This window comes from Lathamus discolor, chromosome 17 (genome assembly GCF_037157495.1).
Source record: "Lathamus discolor isolate bLatDis1 chromosome 17, bLatDis1.hap1, whole genome shotgun sequence".
NCBI lineage: Eukaryota > Metazoa > Chordata > Aves > Psittaciformes > Psittacidae > Lathamus > Lathamus discolor.
The window spans coordinates 6,763,342-6,780,940 of record NC_088900.1 but is presented as its reverse complement, the minus strand read 5'-3'; the positions used below and the strand labels follow the sequence as shown (position 1 = coordinate 6,780,940).

The 17,599-nt window shown below is 48.8% G+C and overlaps 1 protein-coding gene across 10 annotated transcripts in view; it reads right to left on the bottom strand.

Annotated features, from left to right (window-relative positions):
• CADM1 (cell adhesion molecule 1) overlaps window positions 1-17,599 on the bottom strand; it is a 124,574-nt gene that overhangs the window by 74,815 nt on the left and 32,160 nt on the right. The window contains exon 1 of one of the 10 annotated variants that reach the window (XM_065697029.1): window positions 17,369-17,454. The exons of the other annotated variants lie outside the window; for them this stretch is intronic. Within the exon in view, the coding sequence (XP_065553101.1) occupies window positions 17,369-17,372 (4 nt within the window). The 5' untranslated portion in view covers window positions 17,373-17,454. Of the gene's footprint in view, window positions 1-17,368; window positions 17,455-17,599 lie in introns of those variants that run through there. 10 annotated transcript variants of the gene reach the window in all.

Genomic DNA, 17,599 nt, shown 5'->3' with positions numbered 1-17,599 from the left:
GTGCTGCCGAGGGCTCCCCTCTCCACAACCCCCAAAATACAGCAGGCTTTCTGTCAGCATCACTTTGCAGAACTCCTTTGTAGAGCAGAAACCAAGGGCAAACCTAATCAAAAGGATGCAGGCGCTATGCCTGGAATGGGTAGTGTGGAGAAGCAGGAACGGGGGGCTTCGCTCCCTGCTAAATTTAGCCTGATTTTCATCTGCCTTGAAAGCTCCAGCACTTAACAAGGAATAAGACAAGGTTAAAGAATGAGAAGTTGAAAGCGGATGTCTCCGTGTTTATCTACAAAAGCAGCACAACTTTCAACAGCATCATCCCAAGCGAGCGCGACGCAACTCTTACACTGCAGATTTGCATACTAAATCTCCGTGCTCTGCTCGGCGCTGGGAGCCTCTGCCAGGGCTCATCTCGCTGCTTTCCCCAAATACCGCCAGCAAGTCTTTTCCTCGGGGAAACTTGGGAGCGCTTGGCTCCGCAGCCTCATCCAGCTCTGGATGAGAGCGTACTGCATATGGCTACTATTTTCTCCGCAGCATATTTCATACCACCGCCTGATAGAAACCCAAAAATCCCACATAAAATCTGTGGACGGGCTTTAAGTCGTGGCTAACCGCTGAGTATCATCTCAAAAAGAGATCTTGGGGGATTTGGCAAAGCACGCAGAGAACTACTACAAGAATCAAAACAGGCTCGTGACTCATCTCTGGCATTGAACTAGAGAAAGGCACCGTGCAAAAGTGAGATGGATCCCAGAGCCTTAATGAGCTTCACTCAAGATAAGAATACCAGCACTTCTCATCCCGGAAAAAAAAATGACACCAGCTGCAATAAAGTTACCCAAATAAAGCGGCTTCTGGTGTTATTGATAATTTTTACGAGTTTGTTAATAAAGACTGCAAATTACCAGGCTGAAACCTGTCATTTCCCAATCAATTTCAGCACTCATTTTCCTCCTACAGCCACAAGATGATTTATCAATTCCCGTGTACCATAATTAGTTCGGAAGCGGTGGCCGGTGCCACGAGGACTGGGTCTCCAAGCTCCCACCAGCAGCTCGCGGCACTGAGGAGTCTACAACAGTCTGATGTAGAGCAAGAAGCCAACGCGAGTACCAAGTGCCAAGAAGAAACAGCTCCACCTGCACATCTCCACAGTGCTACACGCTCGGCAGCCTGGAGGTCTGCAGGCTTTGGAGGCTGTTTCATTTCAGCCTCTAATGAACACCCTGATGGCTCGGATCTCCCTGAGCAGCAGATATGGAGCTTGCTCCTCATGGGCATTTCTGGGGACTGGGGGGGGGGGAAGTGTTTGTTAAAGAGAAAGCACAAAGAAAGACTGCTTTCAGCAAGACCACGCTGTAAGAAAGGCATCAGATTCCCAAGTTCAGGAAAGCCCACGCTACAGTCCCAGTACCCATATTTGTTTTCAGCGTATTAGATGAACAGAGCCATGCTAATGTGACATTTTACTATTGCAAATCAAACCCAATACTAAAATTAGAACATAAATCAGGCACAAATACTGTTCCAGACACTCAAGCAACTTGGCTTTCCACTTACCCTCCTTTACGCATTGTGGGGTTATACTGAATCCTATTATGCATTTGTTAATGGGCAGCATCCCTCCTTCCTAACTTTAACAGCGTGCAGTTACAGCATTGCAAAATCCAGGAGGCTCGCTGCAGATACAGCGAGGTGATTAAAGCGCTTGGAAATGCTCCTTTAAAATCAAGATGGAAAGATAAATCCTTTAGAGGCCAGGATATTTACCTCGATGCGTTCCAGCCGCAAGGCGCGCCGGGAAAAGAAGAAGGGCTTTAAATGCAGCATCAGCTCATAAAAGCAATAGTTGTTTGCACTGAAAATAGCCCTGTGAGCCAAATGGCTCTTTGGTAAGCAGCAAACAGCGCGAGGTATAGATTGCACATGCATAAACCTCTCATTAATTCAGTCCACTCGAGACAAGCCCTATAAACCATTGCCCAAGTGCACGCACCCCCCACATAAGGCACGGCGTGCCCTGCCAGAATCCCTGTTCCCTGCTTTCGGATCAACAGGCACCTCCCAAAAGCCAGCCTGTCCTTCCCAAAGGACTGCGACCTGTTGTATTCCTCAAGATCACAGACCAGGCACCTCATCCTGCACCGAAGGGAAAAGCCCCTAAATCCAGCTGAAATCCCAAGGCTATCAGGGGAAGGTACCGAACCCAATACAAACACAAACTTGGAATCAATAGGCAATGGAATATAAATAGGCCTCAACAGGCTCTGCAAATTAAACTCTGAGCTTCACGGCACCTCCGAGCTGAGCGCATTAATAATTAGCACTTTCTTTGTTTCAAATTCAATGAACTGATACCATCCTTCAACACCGCTTAGCCAAAGCAAATAAAAAACAAGAAAATCACATTACTTTTTCCAGTCCACCCAGAATGATCTGGATATTCACATTCAAATTTGCTACCACGGATTAGCTGAAGGCAATTACTTCACTTGCCCAATTCTTTTACAATAATTTAAAAAGAGAACTCCAGCCTGTTCTAATAAGAAAAATGAAATCCCATTAGCTGCGTCCTCAATGTACATTAACGTTTCTTTTGTTTAGAAAGGTTAATAGCCCCCAAATAGAGGGGTGCAGCCTGCCTGTTAAAATAATTACATCATGACATTTCAGAAGGGTTGGCATAGACATGGTTTCCTGCAAGGAAACAGCGAAACAACCAGCCTTCGGAAAACACCACCCAGACTTAACGCACGCAAGGGCCCGGAGACCCTGACCGCAGCGACAGCGCTTCCGGAGGCTCCAGCATCTCCCTTTCCTCCTGGGATTATAAACGTCTGCACGGGCAGGGAACCCTCCCGTTCTCCTGCCCACCTTTCCATGGGATCCAATGGATTCGCTTTGGGCCACCCCTAAAATCCCGTTTGGCTTCAGCTCCATTTGTGGATTCTTGGAAAAATCAGTTCTCTCCATGGCATGAAATATTTGCATATTTTAAAGTGTTTGAAAAGCAACAAATGTTACAGTTTCCAAATGATTTTGGAACATGCACATGTAATTAGCCCTGTCTAACAAATCTGCTCCTGACTGTGGGAGTAAACAAGGGAATTTAAGCCAAAACCTGTCTCAGAGACATCAAATGTCAAGGTCTGACTCGTGTTCTAACATCCCAGCCGAAGCCTGGCAGGTAATATTTTCTTGGGGCTTATTTGCTTCGATTAAGCGATGTGAAAGGACAAGATGTCCTCAATTCAGCAGCCTCTTCCATGCACCGTTTATTTCATGTTGTCTATGACAGCTATTCCATTTTGGTTTGCGATGGTTCATGGATGACACCGGGCGCACAAAGCCTCACCAAACATCACTACAAGCCTCAGGGTCTGTTCTCCTCTCAGGACACCCGCACGAGAGCAGGAAGCGAGTGATGAACGCGTTGCTGTTAACTTCTGCTACCAAATCCTGAAGTTACTTAACGAATCCGGTCCTGGTTACAGCAGCGAGGAGGTAACAAGAGGCAGACCGGTCCTGAATCTCCAGCTGAAGTCCCGCTCCCACTCGCAGCCCCTCAAGCCGAAGCCATTTCGCCAGGATCTGATCTGCTCCCATGTGGAATGAGTGCGATGACAGCAGGGCCCTCCGACCCGTCTGTGCTGTGAACGGGCTTGGAGCTGAAGAGCTGCAGCTCCCGAGCCAAGCACCAGCTTCCATGAATGATGTCAGCGCAGCTCCGAAACTGGGACAACCTCCAGACTGGAGACACCCAAACAGCTTCAGCAGAGAGAGGACGCGTTCATCATTCATAAGAAGCCAGCAACGCTCCACGGCTTCCTCGCTCATCATCTTGCACGCAGGGGAGACTCTCTGTAGCAAGTCATCCATGACACAGGCAGAAAACCAAACCCGACGTCTAACTCCAGCATGGGGCTCTCAACGGCTTCTTGTCAAGCAGAACCACTCCGCTCCCAGGGTGGGACGCCACAGAAAAGACCCATCGCTGAGGTGGGAACAGCTTCCCAAGGCAGAGCCAAAACCATGCCTCAGGCAAGCCTCCTTCCAGAAGGTGACACAGGGGGTGAGAACAGGAACATGTTCATCAGCCACGCTGCCTTCCGTTGAGAAGTCGGCAGAGAGAAAATTGGATTTCTGCAGAAGTCTGTTCAACACAACTTCCGCGCGAGCCGTATACCAAATACTAAACACCCAGCTTAACACCGGGGATCAAAATCAATCTTTCCTTATTGCCTCTTCCACGGGATGGGAATAAAGTCTGCCTTCATCCGAAAAAGGTCATGTTTGCATTTCTGGTAAACACAAGGCTTTGTTTTTTCCTCTCCATGCAATATGCTCAAGTGAGTCACATCTGGCTGACTTGTCAAAAGATAGTGAAAGTTGGAGGAAATGGTGTTCCACAGATGTTACCGACTAAAAATAGCCCTTCCACGAACGAGAACAATTTTCCAGCTCAGTGGCCAAATACACTGCTCAAAGGCATCTATTGCCAATAGAGGTTCATTGCAGATGGCAAGTTAAGCAACTTGTTTCTTGCCCTACTAAAACTTTTCTCTCCTACCATCTTTGGCGAGCATAACCCACTGAAATCATGCCAGAATTTCAAATCCCACCCGAAAGCCTACACAAGAACTTCATCTGAGCTAGCAATCCACCTTGTTATCCTCCTTGGGAACGACCCCTTCCTAACCAGATGGGACACTCTCCTGCTACCCACACTGCGGCAATGAAGACAGAGCACGACCAGTCCAGCCTTGCAGCGAGGTGGTTCTCTACTCAGCCCAAAATAAACTGTGTCGACCGCCTGCATCACCTCAAAGGAAGCATTACTACTGTTTCACCATGTATCTGAGACCCATCTTTCATAAACGTAAAAGAATATTCAAGGCTTCTTAATTTTCTGCTTCCAAATCAGTACTTTTCAAGGCAGGTACCTATAATAGACCCAGTTCTCCTACAAATTCATCAGCAGAGGAAAAGTGCAGATTTTGCACTTTGGGATAGCATCTTTCAAAGCTATATCTTTAGCAAGGACACAGAAAAATAATCATATTACAGTGTCAACCGATAAACAGTGCAGGAGTAAAGCACAGACAAAGCAATTTCTGCAAACTCTGCTAGGACTGCTGCTACGGTTATTGATAACAGAGAGCGAACGCGAACAACATCACACTGGCAAAAATAGGAAAACTATCTCTGGAAAGAATTCTATAAACCCAATGCTGATATCCCGGTGCCATCGAAGTTAAAACTCTGCAGAGGATAAGACGACTTCAAAACCCGGAGCGTTTACTGTTGAAAATTCTTTACATTCCATGACTAAATCAGAAGCGCTGCAGTGGTATTTCCATCTCAGATTCTGCTGATGTTCACAGCCTGAGCCTGCTCGGGTGGCTCTCGCTGTCAGCAGAACCCCTTGACTGAACACCATGTCATTCATATGATAAAGTGCCCGAGAGGCAATTCACCGGGTCTTAAAAAGGAAAGAGCGATGCCCTCAATCCCCTTAGGAAGACTGTCTCCCTAAAATGCCATCAAAAAGTGAGAAAAAGGGATTCTGCAGGAATCCATCATCTCTTACTTAAGCGGCCAGCAGTAGTGTCTAGCCTGCTGCACTCCAGCCTTAAATTATTCAGCATTTAAATCGATCCCTGTCCTTCGCGGCCACCGCTCACGTTGAAACACCCGGTGCACGCAGATGTGCTGCACGCAGATGTGGGTTCGGGTCTCAGAGCTCAGGTCTCTGAACCTCAAACAACTGCCAAAGTAACTGAACCTCACCAGGACCACCGAGAAGCCCGAAACCTGAACAGAAGAGATTTCTTCCTCAACATGGCCCTTCATGTTCTATTTTCCACTGACTGCTTGAATCCACAGGGCTGATAAACACAGGGAAAGAAGGTATTTGTTCAATCTTTTACAAGCATCAATTTAATGATGGAAAAGAGCAGATATTTTTCCTCACCACTGCAGAAAGAAAACATAAAAGAATAAAAGAATCCCCCAGCACTTTCTTCCCTCCAGGGAAGATGGGTATTTGATATTCTAAGTATTCCTACAGCAGGAATGTAGGAAAACAAAGAGGCAGCATTCTCAGGAGTGCTGTGTGCGCCATGTAGCAGGGAAAACACCCTCTGCCCCATCTCCTCGGTCCAGCCCATGCCGACATCCCAACACGGACTGGGCTGGACTGGGCACAGAGCCCACAGCAAGCTCCTCATGAACATTAATGATCCCAACACTACTGCAGCCTGGACAGGATATTCTATTCTGCTTCTGTCCCAAAGCCTCAGACGGACCCCCAGCACCAAAGGATGAGATGCCTCTACCCGGCTACCTGCTGGGTACCAGTGGAAACACAGGGGTCCTTGCCCAACAAGCACGTCTAAGATGTGGCAAAATTGATGGGGCTTTCCAGGGGGAAGTTAACAAGTGTACAGAATTTAAGAGGAAAGGAAGCAACGTTCATAGCTCTTGGTAGCCCCAAAATGCTGAGGGAGGCCACGGCACCCGAGCAGCTCGCTGCAGCAGGGGCTGAGCTGGCGCTTCCTCGTCCACAGGAGCTGCAGGAGGCAGAGGGATGGCGAGAGCAGAACGCGCCAGGAATAAACATCTTGGGGAGAAAGTTTTGTACCATCTCCTATGCCTGTCACATCCAAATGTTCTCTGCAGAGACAGATGGTCTAGGCTTCTATTAGCAATGAATAATGAGATGTGAAGTGAAAGGTGTGAGATGCTATTTAACCTTGCTCCCCCTGACATCGTAAGTCCTGAACTGTACAGCATTTGATATTTTTGTGGTTATAAAACACCAAGAAACACAGCAATAGTCACCAGTGCACTATGCGCCAGATATGTCACTATCTGTAAAACCAAACCTGTTCCTATTTTAGCCTTCTTCAAGACTGGCAAAAGCTGAACTATCTGCAATACAGGAAGGAGGTACCCAGTAAGCGGGTACCCACCTTGGCCAAGCCATGCCAGTCATTTCTTCATTCCCTGTATGAAGTGATGCTCACTGAACAGGGTGGTACTTGGCATCTGCACCGAAAACTGGCTGATTCTGGCAAACCTCTAAGGCAAGCCAGGGCTCTCTGGACTACACCTGAGCTTGTAATGTTGTCTGAATTAATTCAAACCACCAAGCGGTCCACATTCTCCAACCTGGTTGCCTCTCACTAGCAAAGCAGCAGTTGAATGCACCAGAGAGCCTGCTGCAGTGTTCCTGCTCCGGGAGACCGATGCTATGCAGTCACACTGTTGGTGCAAGCAGAGGCTCCTCTCAAACCCATCACCGCAAGCAAGTACGACACCGGCACATCTGCTCCTCCTTCCACCGGCGCAGCGAAGCTCTTCAAAACAAATCATCTACAACTATTTAAAACATTTGGTTCAAATGAATGGACTCTCTGATGTTACAGCCCGTTCCCCGGAGCTGCCTGCATTTGCAGACGTGCCGGCATAACTGGTTTTAGCAATTTGTTGACAAAAATCTGGCAACACGATACGTTTATCCGGGGAATACACATTATGTCTTACTTAGAGAAACATACATAATAGCTATTCCCCATCTCCTTCCCGCTCCTCCATTACAGAAGGATTGACTAATAACCACAAAGGCTCGCTCCCTTCACAGAGGAAGGTCAGACCTGCCAACAGGAAGCAGCGTTTCATCTTTTAGGTGTATGGAGGCTTCCAGCGGTGTTCTGGGATCACCAGACAGACGTACAAGGCTGTAAATAAGCTCAGTTGCCTTCAAAATCCACTAATAATACTGCTGCCCGCAGCGGCCCCGCTGCCCTTTTCCTCTGTGTTGCGATGACAGTAATCCATAGGATCTGGTTTGGTTTGCCTTGTCTTTATTAAGAAGTGGTGGTTTACAGGAGCAACTCGCATTTCTATGGCAATCCTCAGGCTTCCACACACTGCATTAGACCGATGACATTAGTAAGAAGCCAGACAGAAAACACCTTCCCAAGAGGCTGCCCGTCTTCCAAGAAACACACTTTTTCTACTGGGCCATTATTCACAGTGAAGCTGAAGTGAATAAAGCAAGAAGAGCCTACACCTGCTGCAACTGCGTTATTAATATCCAGATGTTTTGTTTCCTTCCCAAATTAATTTGACATTGATTTCATGCCACTGAAAGAGCAACTGGAAATCTCTGAGAGGATGGGCAGGAGGAACCAGCCATAACTCCTGCTCACACCACCTCGAATCCTCATCAAGCTGAGGCAAAACCAGCAGCATGCTTGCCCAAGCCTTCTCTGTCCATGCACACACACACGGATACACGTATGTATGGGCATATACACACACACAGAGTTACTTTAACAGCAGAGGCCCCAGCAAACACTGCGAATCCTTTCTTCAGGGCAAATAAAACCCTTCTGCAGGAGCAAGTTGTTTAAATCCAATTTGCCACGACAAGCAAAGGCATGAAATACATTGCCGTCCTTACCCATGCATTTGCATTCCTTATTGTTAATTTCACAAGGGGAAGAGCGTTTCTTCCTGCCAGCTGGAAGAGAGGTCTCGGGATCCTCAAACACACCAGGAGGGGGGGTGTTCTGCATGAAAGGTGTTTCTAAGATACCACGGTCAATATTAATGGGGCTTTGAGTCTCACAGGCTTGGAAGCAGAAATTAAGGCAGTTGAACAAAGTCCGAGGCCGCAGCGTGCTGCCATAAACTCCTCAAAGTTCACCTGAAGGTAAGCAGTAACTTCACAAAGCACTTCCTCCCCATTCCATACTGCAGACCGTGAGGATGCCCAACAAAACGTGGCTTTTTTCCGGTGGTATCTTCACCGACGCCCTGCTGTGCAAATTCCATTTCCGAGCAGCCTGACGTTCAATACAGAGATGTTAAGATCTGACTCACCCTTTTCAAAGCAATCTCCTCACTAACACATCTCTCCCCACCAGCCTTCCCCGTGGCTGATCCCTTTCCTACAAAGTTGCTTGTGATTCAAGCAGATAATTTCTGTCTTTAATCTGGACTCCAGTGGAAACCAAATTAACTTCTCAGTCCCTCCAATGGAAAGCAGCGCATCGGAGAACACGCTGAGGCTGCCAGATCTGCCAGTGGGTTGCAAGAAGGTCTTTACGGCAGCACCCACAAGCTCTCCGTGGGGTGCCCAACAGACCAGCCCTCTCCCAACATCCTGCATTCCAAAGGGCCCAAAAGGCCCCAAGAGCTGCAGGACCAGAGGCTCCTCGCATTGCTAGGATGGTGTTTTTGACAATAGCGTTTTTTCCTTATGAGACATTTGTCATTAACAAACTTTAGACAAGGTTAATGAAAGTTCTGTCACTTTAATGTCTAGCCCGCTTTAAATTACAGATGTCATCTGCCATGACTAAAGAAAGGGCACCGAGCACTAATACCATAAACTATCATCTCCAGGGACACACAGGTAATTGCGCAGCTCATTAAAGAACTGTTTTAATTATTAATTGACCGTGTCAGAGTTGTCCTTTGAAGTCAGCTTTCATTTTTTTCCCTGCGAGCACGACGATTCCAAGCTGACCTACACAACTTTCCCTGACACCTCCAAGGACCACAGGGGAAGGCTTGGGACCTGGCTCGCAGCACAGGGACCGTGTCTTGACAGCAGAAGCGTTGCATGCCCTCAAACAGACCTAAATCCCACAGATTTCAGTAACAGATTTGGGCGATAAAGGGAAAAAACACCTTAAATAATGGTTGGCCACTGAACCTGAAGAAAGAAGGAAAACCTGAACGGCTGACGAGCCCGGGGCAAACACAGCTGCAGGCAGACTCTTGCTGGTTCCTACTGCTACAGAACCACTGGGCTGGTCTTCTGCTGAGGCTCAAAACCTCCATCTCGAGGTGCGGGACTGGATTTTGAGAGGTCCCTCCCAGCCTCAAAGATCGTGCATAGCAACAGCCAGAACGAGTGCTTCTGGAAACCCAAAAGCTGCTGAATTGAACCCTGTTGCTTAAAAGAGATCATACTTGTCTTGCTGCCTTGGGAAATCACCACCGCCCAAAGGAGCAGGGGGAGGTTCCTTGAAACAAACACACACAAATGCAGCTCCACTGGACAACGGGCTCATGGGTCAAGGAGATGAGGAAGATAACCACAGACCACCATCCTGCACAAACACTGCCACGCTAGGCATGTCTACAGGCAGAGAGAGAGCAAGGCATACAGATGAGCTACCAGAGCAGCCACTCAGCTGTTTGCCTGCATCTTAATTTAATCCTAATCTCATTCAGCATTCAATATCGGGCTGTCACTTGGCTTTCCACAGCTGTCAAAACGAGGACAAAATACCTGAACGCACAGAACAGCAACACGAATTTGGGAAGAACAATCATTTATCTTCAATGCAAAGAACCACAGCTGAGAATAAAACCATGTTAACCCTTCACTGCACTATGATTCCCTCTGAGGGGGCATCAGCAGAGAAATCGAGTCTGTTGAAGACAGGAGTTTCCCCCAGTAGGTTTTGGGGGCATTAACACATGCGGCCATTCAAACCCTGTCCTGACAGTGACATCCCATGCCAGCCTTTGGTCTTGGCAATAGCTAATGCTTTCCCACTCTGAGTCACAGCAAGGCTGGAGATGTTAGAAGCAGGTAAAGAAGATCAAAGGACAAGCATCACGCGCTTTCCTTAATTGCCAAGTGCTAGACTGGGAGGAAAAGAACAAAGTTTCAGCTACTGCGGTTACATCAAGAGCAAGGAAACGTCTCGGCAGCCAGCACGGCCGTAACTGCGCACCTCGACTGACGCTGCAGCCCACAGAGCCAAATACCGTCCAGTACATGTTTGTCTTGGGCACTGATCCATTCTGGGAGGAAGCAGTGTAACACGGCTGCCTCTCCTGCCCGCAGCCTTTAAAGCACATCCTTTACGTGTTGCGAACACGACTTGTTTCTTTCTTTTGATGCCTTTTGGGCACAGCCAGCAGAACCGCCCTCCCCATTCGGGTTGCAGTAAGGCGTTTCACAAACATTTAGGTGTGCCATATATATCAACTACTGTATACGTATCATATGCTACAAGTAAAGTAGCATAAAAACCCACTACTTAAAGTAACTTACAGGTATTTCTCCACAAAGCACACCAAACAAGCAAGCAGCTTGTAGGGCTGTTATGTGAATGGGTGGGTTCAATGAAAGCAACGGCTTTGCCTTAAAACTATATAAATGCAGAACCGGCATCCCACTGCTCCATCTACCCAGTTCTTGTTGGAGCTATTTGCCAACGTAATTGAATCCTTCTTCTGGAGTCTTTATATTCCGCTCTGGTTTGGGGACAATGCTGCTGAAACAGCTTTACCATCCATCTTTCTTAACGGGCTTAATCTAAATAGAAGACTCAAATCCAAGATTGTGCCTTTGATGGATAGCTCACCTTCTCCTAGCAGTACACCTTAAATGCGTCCTAGTGTTGCTCTCAGAAACCTGCATTTGCAGGGATTTTGGCCTCTCCTACCAAGCCAGCTATCATCTATACTTATTACAGCACAGTGCCGGTAAAAATAGATAAGGCTCAAGGAGCTGCGACACACGAGACAGAGATAGGTGAACCTGCTTCACAGACCCACGGTGTCAGCCCAGACCTCCACGAATTCCAGGTCTGGGCTGGCTTTAAGAGGGAGAAGGAAAAAAGAAAGAAGCATTCTCTGTTTACTTCGCAAATGGGGCAATCCCAAAGGTACCTCTCCTCCCGCCTCGTACCGAAATCCAGCATCCCCCACAGGGGCCAAGCAATTCCTAATAAAGCATTAAGCATGAAGTTAGTGCAGGTAATAACACCGGTTTATATGTTTAGATGCAGTATTTGGATACCAAAAACGCACTGCATTTGAGCCAATAAACCCCATTACTGCTGCCACACAGCGCTGAGAAGTGCACTTTTATGTGGCTACTATAATTCTGTATTAGGGAAGTATAGAGTTGATGAAAAGCGCACGTTCTGCCGCCTCGAGGGGCCCGGGGTGCCGCAGCACACTGCTAAGGGAACACAACCCTTCATTCCCTGGCCTGCAGCGTTACAGAGAGCCACACGGCCCCAGCCTTCAAACAACCATGTGTTATTCTGCATGCAGAACCACAGAGAAAGCTGCCTGCTATCAGGCCGCAATGACTCCTGCACGGAGCCCTGGCAGGGCTCCACACCCTCTGGATCCAGTGTGGGATCCCTGGTTCATCCCAGCCGCATTCCGTGCACAAAGCACGCACGATGCCTCTTTCAATGATCAACCAAGACCAGCAGCTGTGCTAAGGAAGCATCTACCCACCATCCCTGACGAACATGGCAGCAGAGCCCAGTGCAGAGCATCTGCTGGCTTCCCAGGAGCCAAGCGACCTTCATGGACATTTGAGACTTGCTGGGATAACCCTGGAAAAGTTGGTTACAAGTGGCTTTGAAAGACACAGGACCGATCCTCAGATGCACTGCTCACTGCACCTCTCCTCCTGAAGAAAAGCCAACAAGAACTACCAAGAGAGCCCGGCTAAGGCAAGAAGCAAAGCGAGAGAGAGCTGCAAGAACGAAATGAAAGCGCTTTTATTCCGGGAACAAAGCGGACCAGCCGTGCTTCGCCCTCATCCCCCAAAAGCTCATCCTCGCTTCCATGGTACAGGGAAGAAAAATCTATGAACTCGATTTCTCCATCCATTCTGGAGCCTCTCCCCAGTCAATGAAGTAGTTAATTATAGTTTTTCTACTGGTTTAATTCAGCTGGAAGAGTCAACCACTTCATTTAATAATTTAGTTGAAACTTGTCCGCACGAGAACACGCTCATTTCTCATTCACTTTCAAATGGAATCAATCTAAAGGCTCCCAATAACACAGCAGCAGCAACGCAAACCCCCCCCCCCCCCGCAACTGACAGTAAACCAAAGTTACTCCTCTTTGTAAATTGACTATTGTCTCAAGGCCTCTGAAAGAAATCAATGCACATCACTGCCTAGAAACTATTAACCTATCTGCGCTGGGCGGCAATAATTGAGCACAATTAGACACAGAATTCAGAGAATTCATCAAAAAGAACAAAAATAAAGACGTTTTCCGCTGAATTCCTGTTCTGCAAGCAGAAAACGGGAAGTGATCTGTCCGCGAAACCCTCCACAATGAAATTACATTAAGGGCTCTGCTGCCAACCTCGGTGCTTTCACAGCCCTTCTTTCTAGAAGGATTTTTACCTTTGTTCTGGGAGCCAAATGACACTGAGCAAAGGTGGCATCTCCAGGCTCCACTGCTCCATGCTTTGTGTAACTGCAACCCGCGCCTGCAGGCTGTCTCCCAGGAGCTGGACATCCGAGGTGCACACACAGCTCCCAATCCTATTCCTGAACAGCGCACCCAGCTCGGACACAGGGTAGGAGTGGGCTGCCTGAAAGAGCAGCGACCAAGGGTACTTGCCATGCCAGAGCTCCTCTTCCCATAAATCTACTTCCCTTTGTATTAAAGGAAGCCACTGTCAGGGAATGCGGTTTTCAGTGTATCAGCCAAATATAGAATTGCAGGAACTCGGTTATAAATCCTGCAGGAGGCAGGGGCGGGCAGGAGGGCAAGGGAAGGCTGCACTTACACAGCCCCGGCAGAGCGAGGCTGCCCTGCTTCCAAAGGGGATTCTGCTCCTACCTCCATCACTTCCCCGTCTGCGGCGCACAGTGAAGGCATCTCAGAGCAACAAGGGAAAAGACTTCCAAACAGGGGAGCCCTCAGCAGCAGCTGCTGGAAGAAGCATCCAAACCCCTGCAGAAAGCATTATGGCACTACTCTAACTTTACACAGCTGTCTTGTAAAGCCACTGCAGGCTGTAGTCTAACACAAACCTAGACAGCACACCTTGCAAGCGGAACAAAGGAAGAGCAGGAAGAGCCTAGCAGGCCTACTGCTATGTGTCCTTTGAAGTCGCACATCTCTTAAGGCTAAGCGTGAGACAAGATGCTCCGAGAACAATACTTCTCCTTATAGCATCTCTCTCCAGAGGGAAAACTCTTGTTTGTTAAAACCTAACACATGTGAAAAGCCATAACTACGCAAATAAAGACGGGAAGGCTGAAGTTGCAGGCAGGACTTTACAGTTTATGGACCGCAGAGATGTGTATTTACTCATCTCTTCCAGCATTACCGACTGCAAGAGGGAAATGATGCTTAAGCTCTTTAGAATCCCTGCCCTGCTGCAGTCTGCCCAGCTCCAAATGGGACCCCTGCCACCCGCCTTCCGTATCCCAGTGAACCATCCCGAGGGGCAAGGCGATGAGCCAAGGTGCAGACTCCCTGTGTCAAGCACACACCTCCATCAGGACGTCGCTACGGCAATGAGCACTCATTGAGGTTCAAGCTGCGCCAAGATCTTATTAGTACTACAAAGGATTGCATTAAAAATACATGAAATATGCAGACAACCACACTTTCTTTATGCGGCTTCATTGCTTTAAGCACCTGCAAACAGAGATAACATTTGAACAGCAACTTTCTGTATGCGCTCCGCTATTTTATCGTCTTGGCTTGCTACAGGATTGATGTTTGGGAAGTGGCTGAGCTCAAAGGCGGCGCGACACAAGCACCTGCTCCAAGTCCCACTCCTGCAGATCAATTGCAGCCATCCCCCAGGGGCTCAGCCTCCACCACACACAGCACTGGGATGGGGATGAGAACCTCGCTTCAGAGGCCGGTCCTCAGTGCTGCAGCCACCCTTTGACAAACACCAAACCCCCACCAGCACGCCTTGACCAACGGCTCTGAAAGGGGTCAGAAAGCAGCCATCCCGTGGATGTGGCAATCTACCCTACAGCCAAACACTCCCCACCTGCCCCCAGCCAAGGGAAGGAGCAGCAGCACTTATGGGAAATTCCTCGCTCGGTGAAATTCATTGCATCAATCTGTTGTCAGCACAAACAAGCAAAAAGCATCCTAAGCTGCAACATTTACCAGTCAATACCCCAGGTACGCAAGAATCGTCTGTGTCATCTCATCACCATGGCACATTGTTCAGCCATCTCCATGACAGGTAATCAAAGCTCTTCACTACCTCTCCTTTATTAATCCTTGCTTAATCCCCTTTGAAATTTCAGCTGCGGCTTTCATTAATGAAACCCTGATTTCTTGAAACGCATAAAAAAGCATCTTCTTGAATCTGGCATTCCAGATCACCATGAACTCCCTCCCCTTCTCCAGGGCCACAGTGCTGCAGCAAAACCAGAGCTGCTGTTTCACCCTCATCCACACGTGCCATGGGGATGACAAACACTTGATGCTACGGATGGGCAGCACGAGCATCCTGCACCAACCCCACCACCCAAGGTGCAGGCTGGAGGAAGTGAGCTGCGCCTCTGCTGGTGCCACTGCTGGGACCCCGACGGGGCGGACAACAAGGTCAGGGCTTCAGCAGGGCTTGAAGCAAACCAAGAGGAGACGGAGCAGCGCGGTCGCACATGGACATCCACCGGCTCTCGGTACCTCCGCGGCGGCCCCGCCGCCTCCTGCTCTCCCACTGTGACACCTACTAAGGCTCGGGGCTGTTTTCCTTCTTTTGATCATCATTTCTAACACCGTCTTTCAGCCCACATTCTCCTCCCCCGCCGCCCCGCGGTGAGGTCACGATATGCTGGTGACAAGGTTTCCATGGCAACAGACTGATGACACAAACATCAGATTAGGATTTCTCCCAGGCGGGAGGAGCAGGAGATGGGCTGCGAGGGAGCGGCTGCTACTCCAACCCATCCCTTTGGTGGTAGCGCCGGGAATAGGGAACATCACTGCGGAGTAAATTGCTTTTGGTAGAAATGGTCGCTTTTTTTGAAGTTTGCCTCCATGTGAAAGTCTCTGAGTCGGAGCCTTAACATTATTTTAATGTACTTTTCTGTATTTAATCATCTCCTGCTCCAGACACTCGTCTGTTACCATGGGAATGACAGCCGCACAAATACAGGATTATGGCTATCGCGCAGGCGGAGAAGGGGAATTCTGAATAAGGTACTTACGTTCAGTAATTAGCCGCTGCATGAAAACCCTCACAATCACGAATTTAGATTGATGCATTTATCTCGGCGCTTGAATGCAACTGCTCAAAGGTGGGATTCTAGAACATCACACGAGTACTTCTGACTAACGGGTCCAGCTTGGAGCACCGCTTTGTCCTGCTCCCGGCCCTGCTTTCCCCTTCTCCTTCCCACCAGGCACCCCCCGTGCTTGGCTCATGCCTCGTGCCCACCGATGCTGCCTGTTCCTGCTTCACTGGAGCACAGAGCCCACCCAAAGCAAGCCAGGCACCAGCGCTCCTCAGTTCTCAGTGGAAGAAGGCATGAGTCCATCAGGAATGCTGCTGGCACATTTGGAGCAGCCTGCCCAGCTTAGACCATGAGTTCTGACTGATACACATTAAAGCTGTTAATACTTTCTTTTTTAGGAAATGGACCAAGTTTTCTGCTTTAACTGGAATTAGTTGCAAATAACTGACCCTGAGTGGCATCCACAACCAAACTCTGCATTATTTAACTGGGCTCTTACACAGAAAGATCCCAAAAGCATCCATCACCCTCCACAAGGTGCTTGTATCACCCTGTAACAGGCCCCAGCCCTAGTGAAGGAGGATGCTCACCTCTGCATTGGGGTGGCCAGCCGTGACTGCATCCCCTAAAACGCAGCACCCCCTCCTGAGTAGCTGAACTCGAGGAAGTGAAAGGTTGTGTCCTTCGAGCATGGAAATGATCCGTCATTTGCCAGCCTGCATCCTTTGTTCGCTGAAAACACTTCCCTCTTTGCATATCTGTCGCTGCTAAAATTCCCCTCCCAGCACACGATTCCCTCTACCAGCTCTTCTTGCTTATTAGAGAAGATAAAAAGGATGCAGTGAATCCGATCAGAGCGATCGTATTTTCTCCAGGCACTCCTCTGCGTTTAATTCTACGTTAAGCATATCTTTAACAGTCCAAACAAACCTTCCCGCGTCCCACCTCCTCGTGCTCCCCTCCAGCACGGAACGGGAGAGCACTCCCAAAACCAGGAATCAAGCTGTACTTGAGAATTACTCACTGAAGAGTAGCACTCCTAAATATACCACGAGGAAATCAGAACCAAAACCGACAAGGCGGGGAAGGCCGCAGGCTTTGCAGTACGGAGCTGGGAGAGGATGTGTCCCGAGTCCTCCTTTCCTCGCCCAAACGGGACAATCCCAGCTGAGCTCAGTGATGCTGAAGCACATTTCAGACAGGTTTCTGTAACAGCACCAGCCCATTGGAGGTTACGGGCGCTCCGCTGGGGAGTGGAAAGGCTGCAGCCCCGGAGTCCAGGGCACCCGAGGCCATCGCCACTGTTCCCCCCCATCACCGCTGCAGCTCGCAGGGGCCATCGCTCCCACACTCACGCATGAAGCAGCTCGTGGCTGATGGTTCTCGGCAGCTGCCCGTGCTCACCACCACTCACGTTACGCGCCTCAACGTATTCACTTACCTAAGGAAAGCAAAGGAAAGGGAAAACACAAAATTAGGACAAATGTAGCAACTATTTAAAGCCTTTACCAAGCTTTTGCAGCCACATTAAGCCCCCGCAGGCAAGGCGAGGTTAATGAATACTGCAACAACTTTTAAGGCCTTTT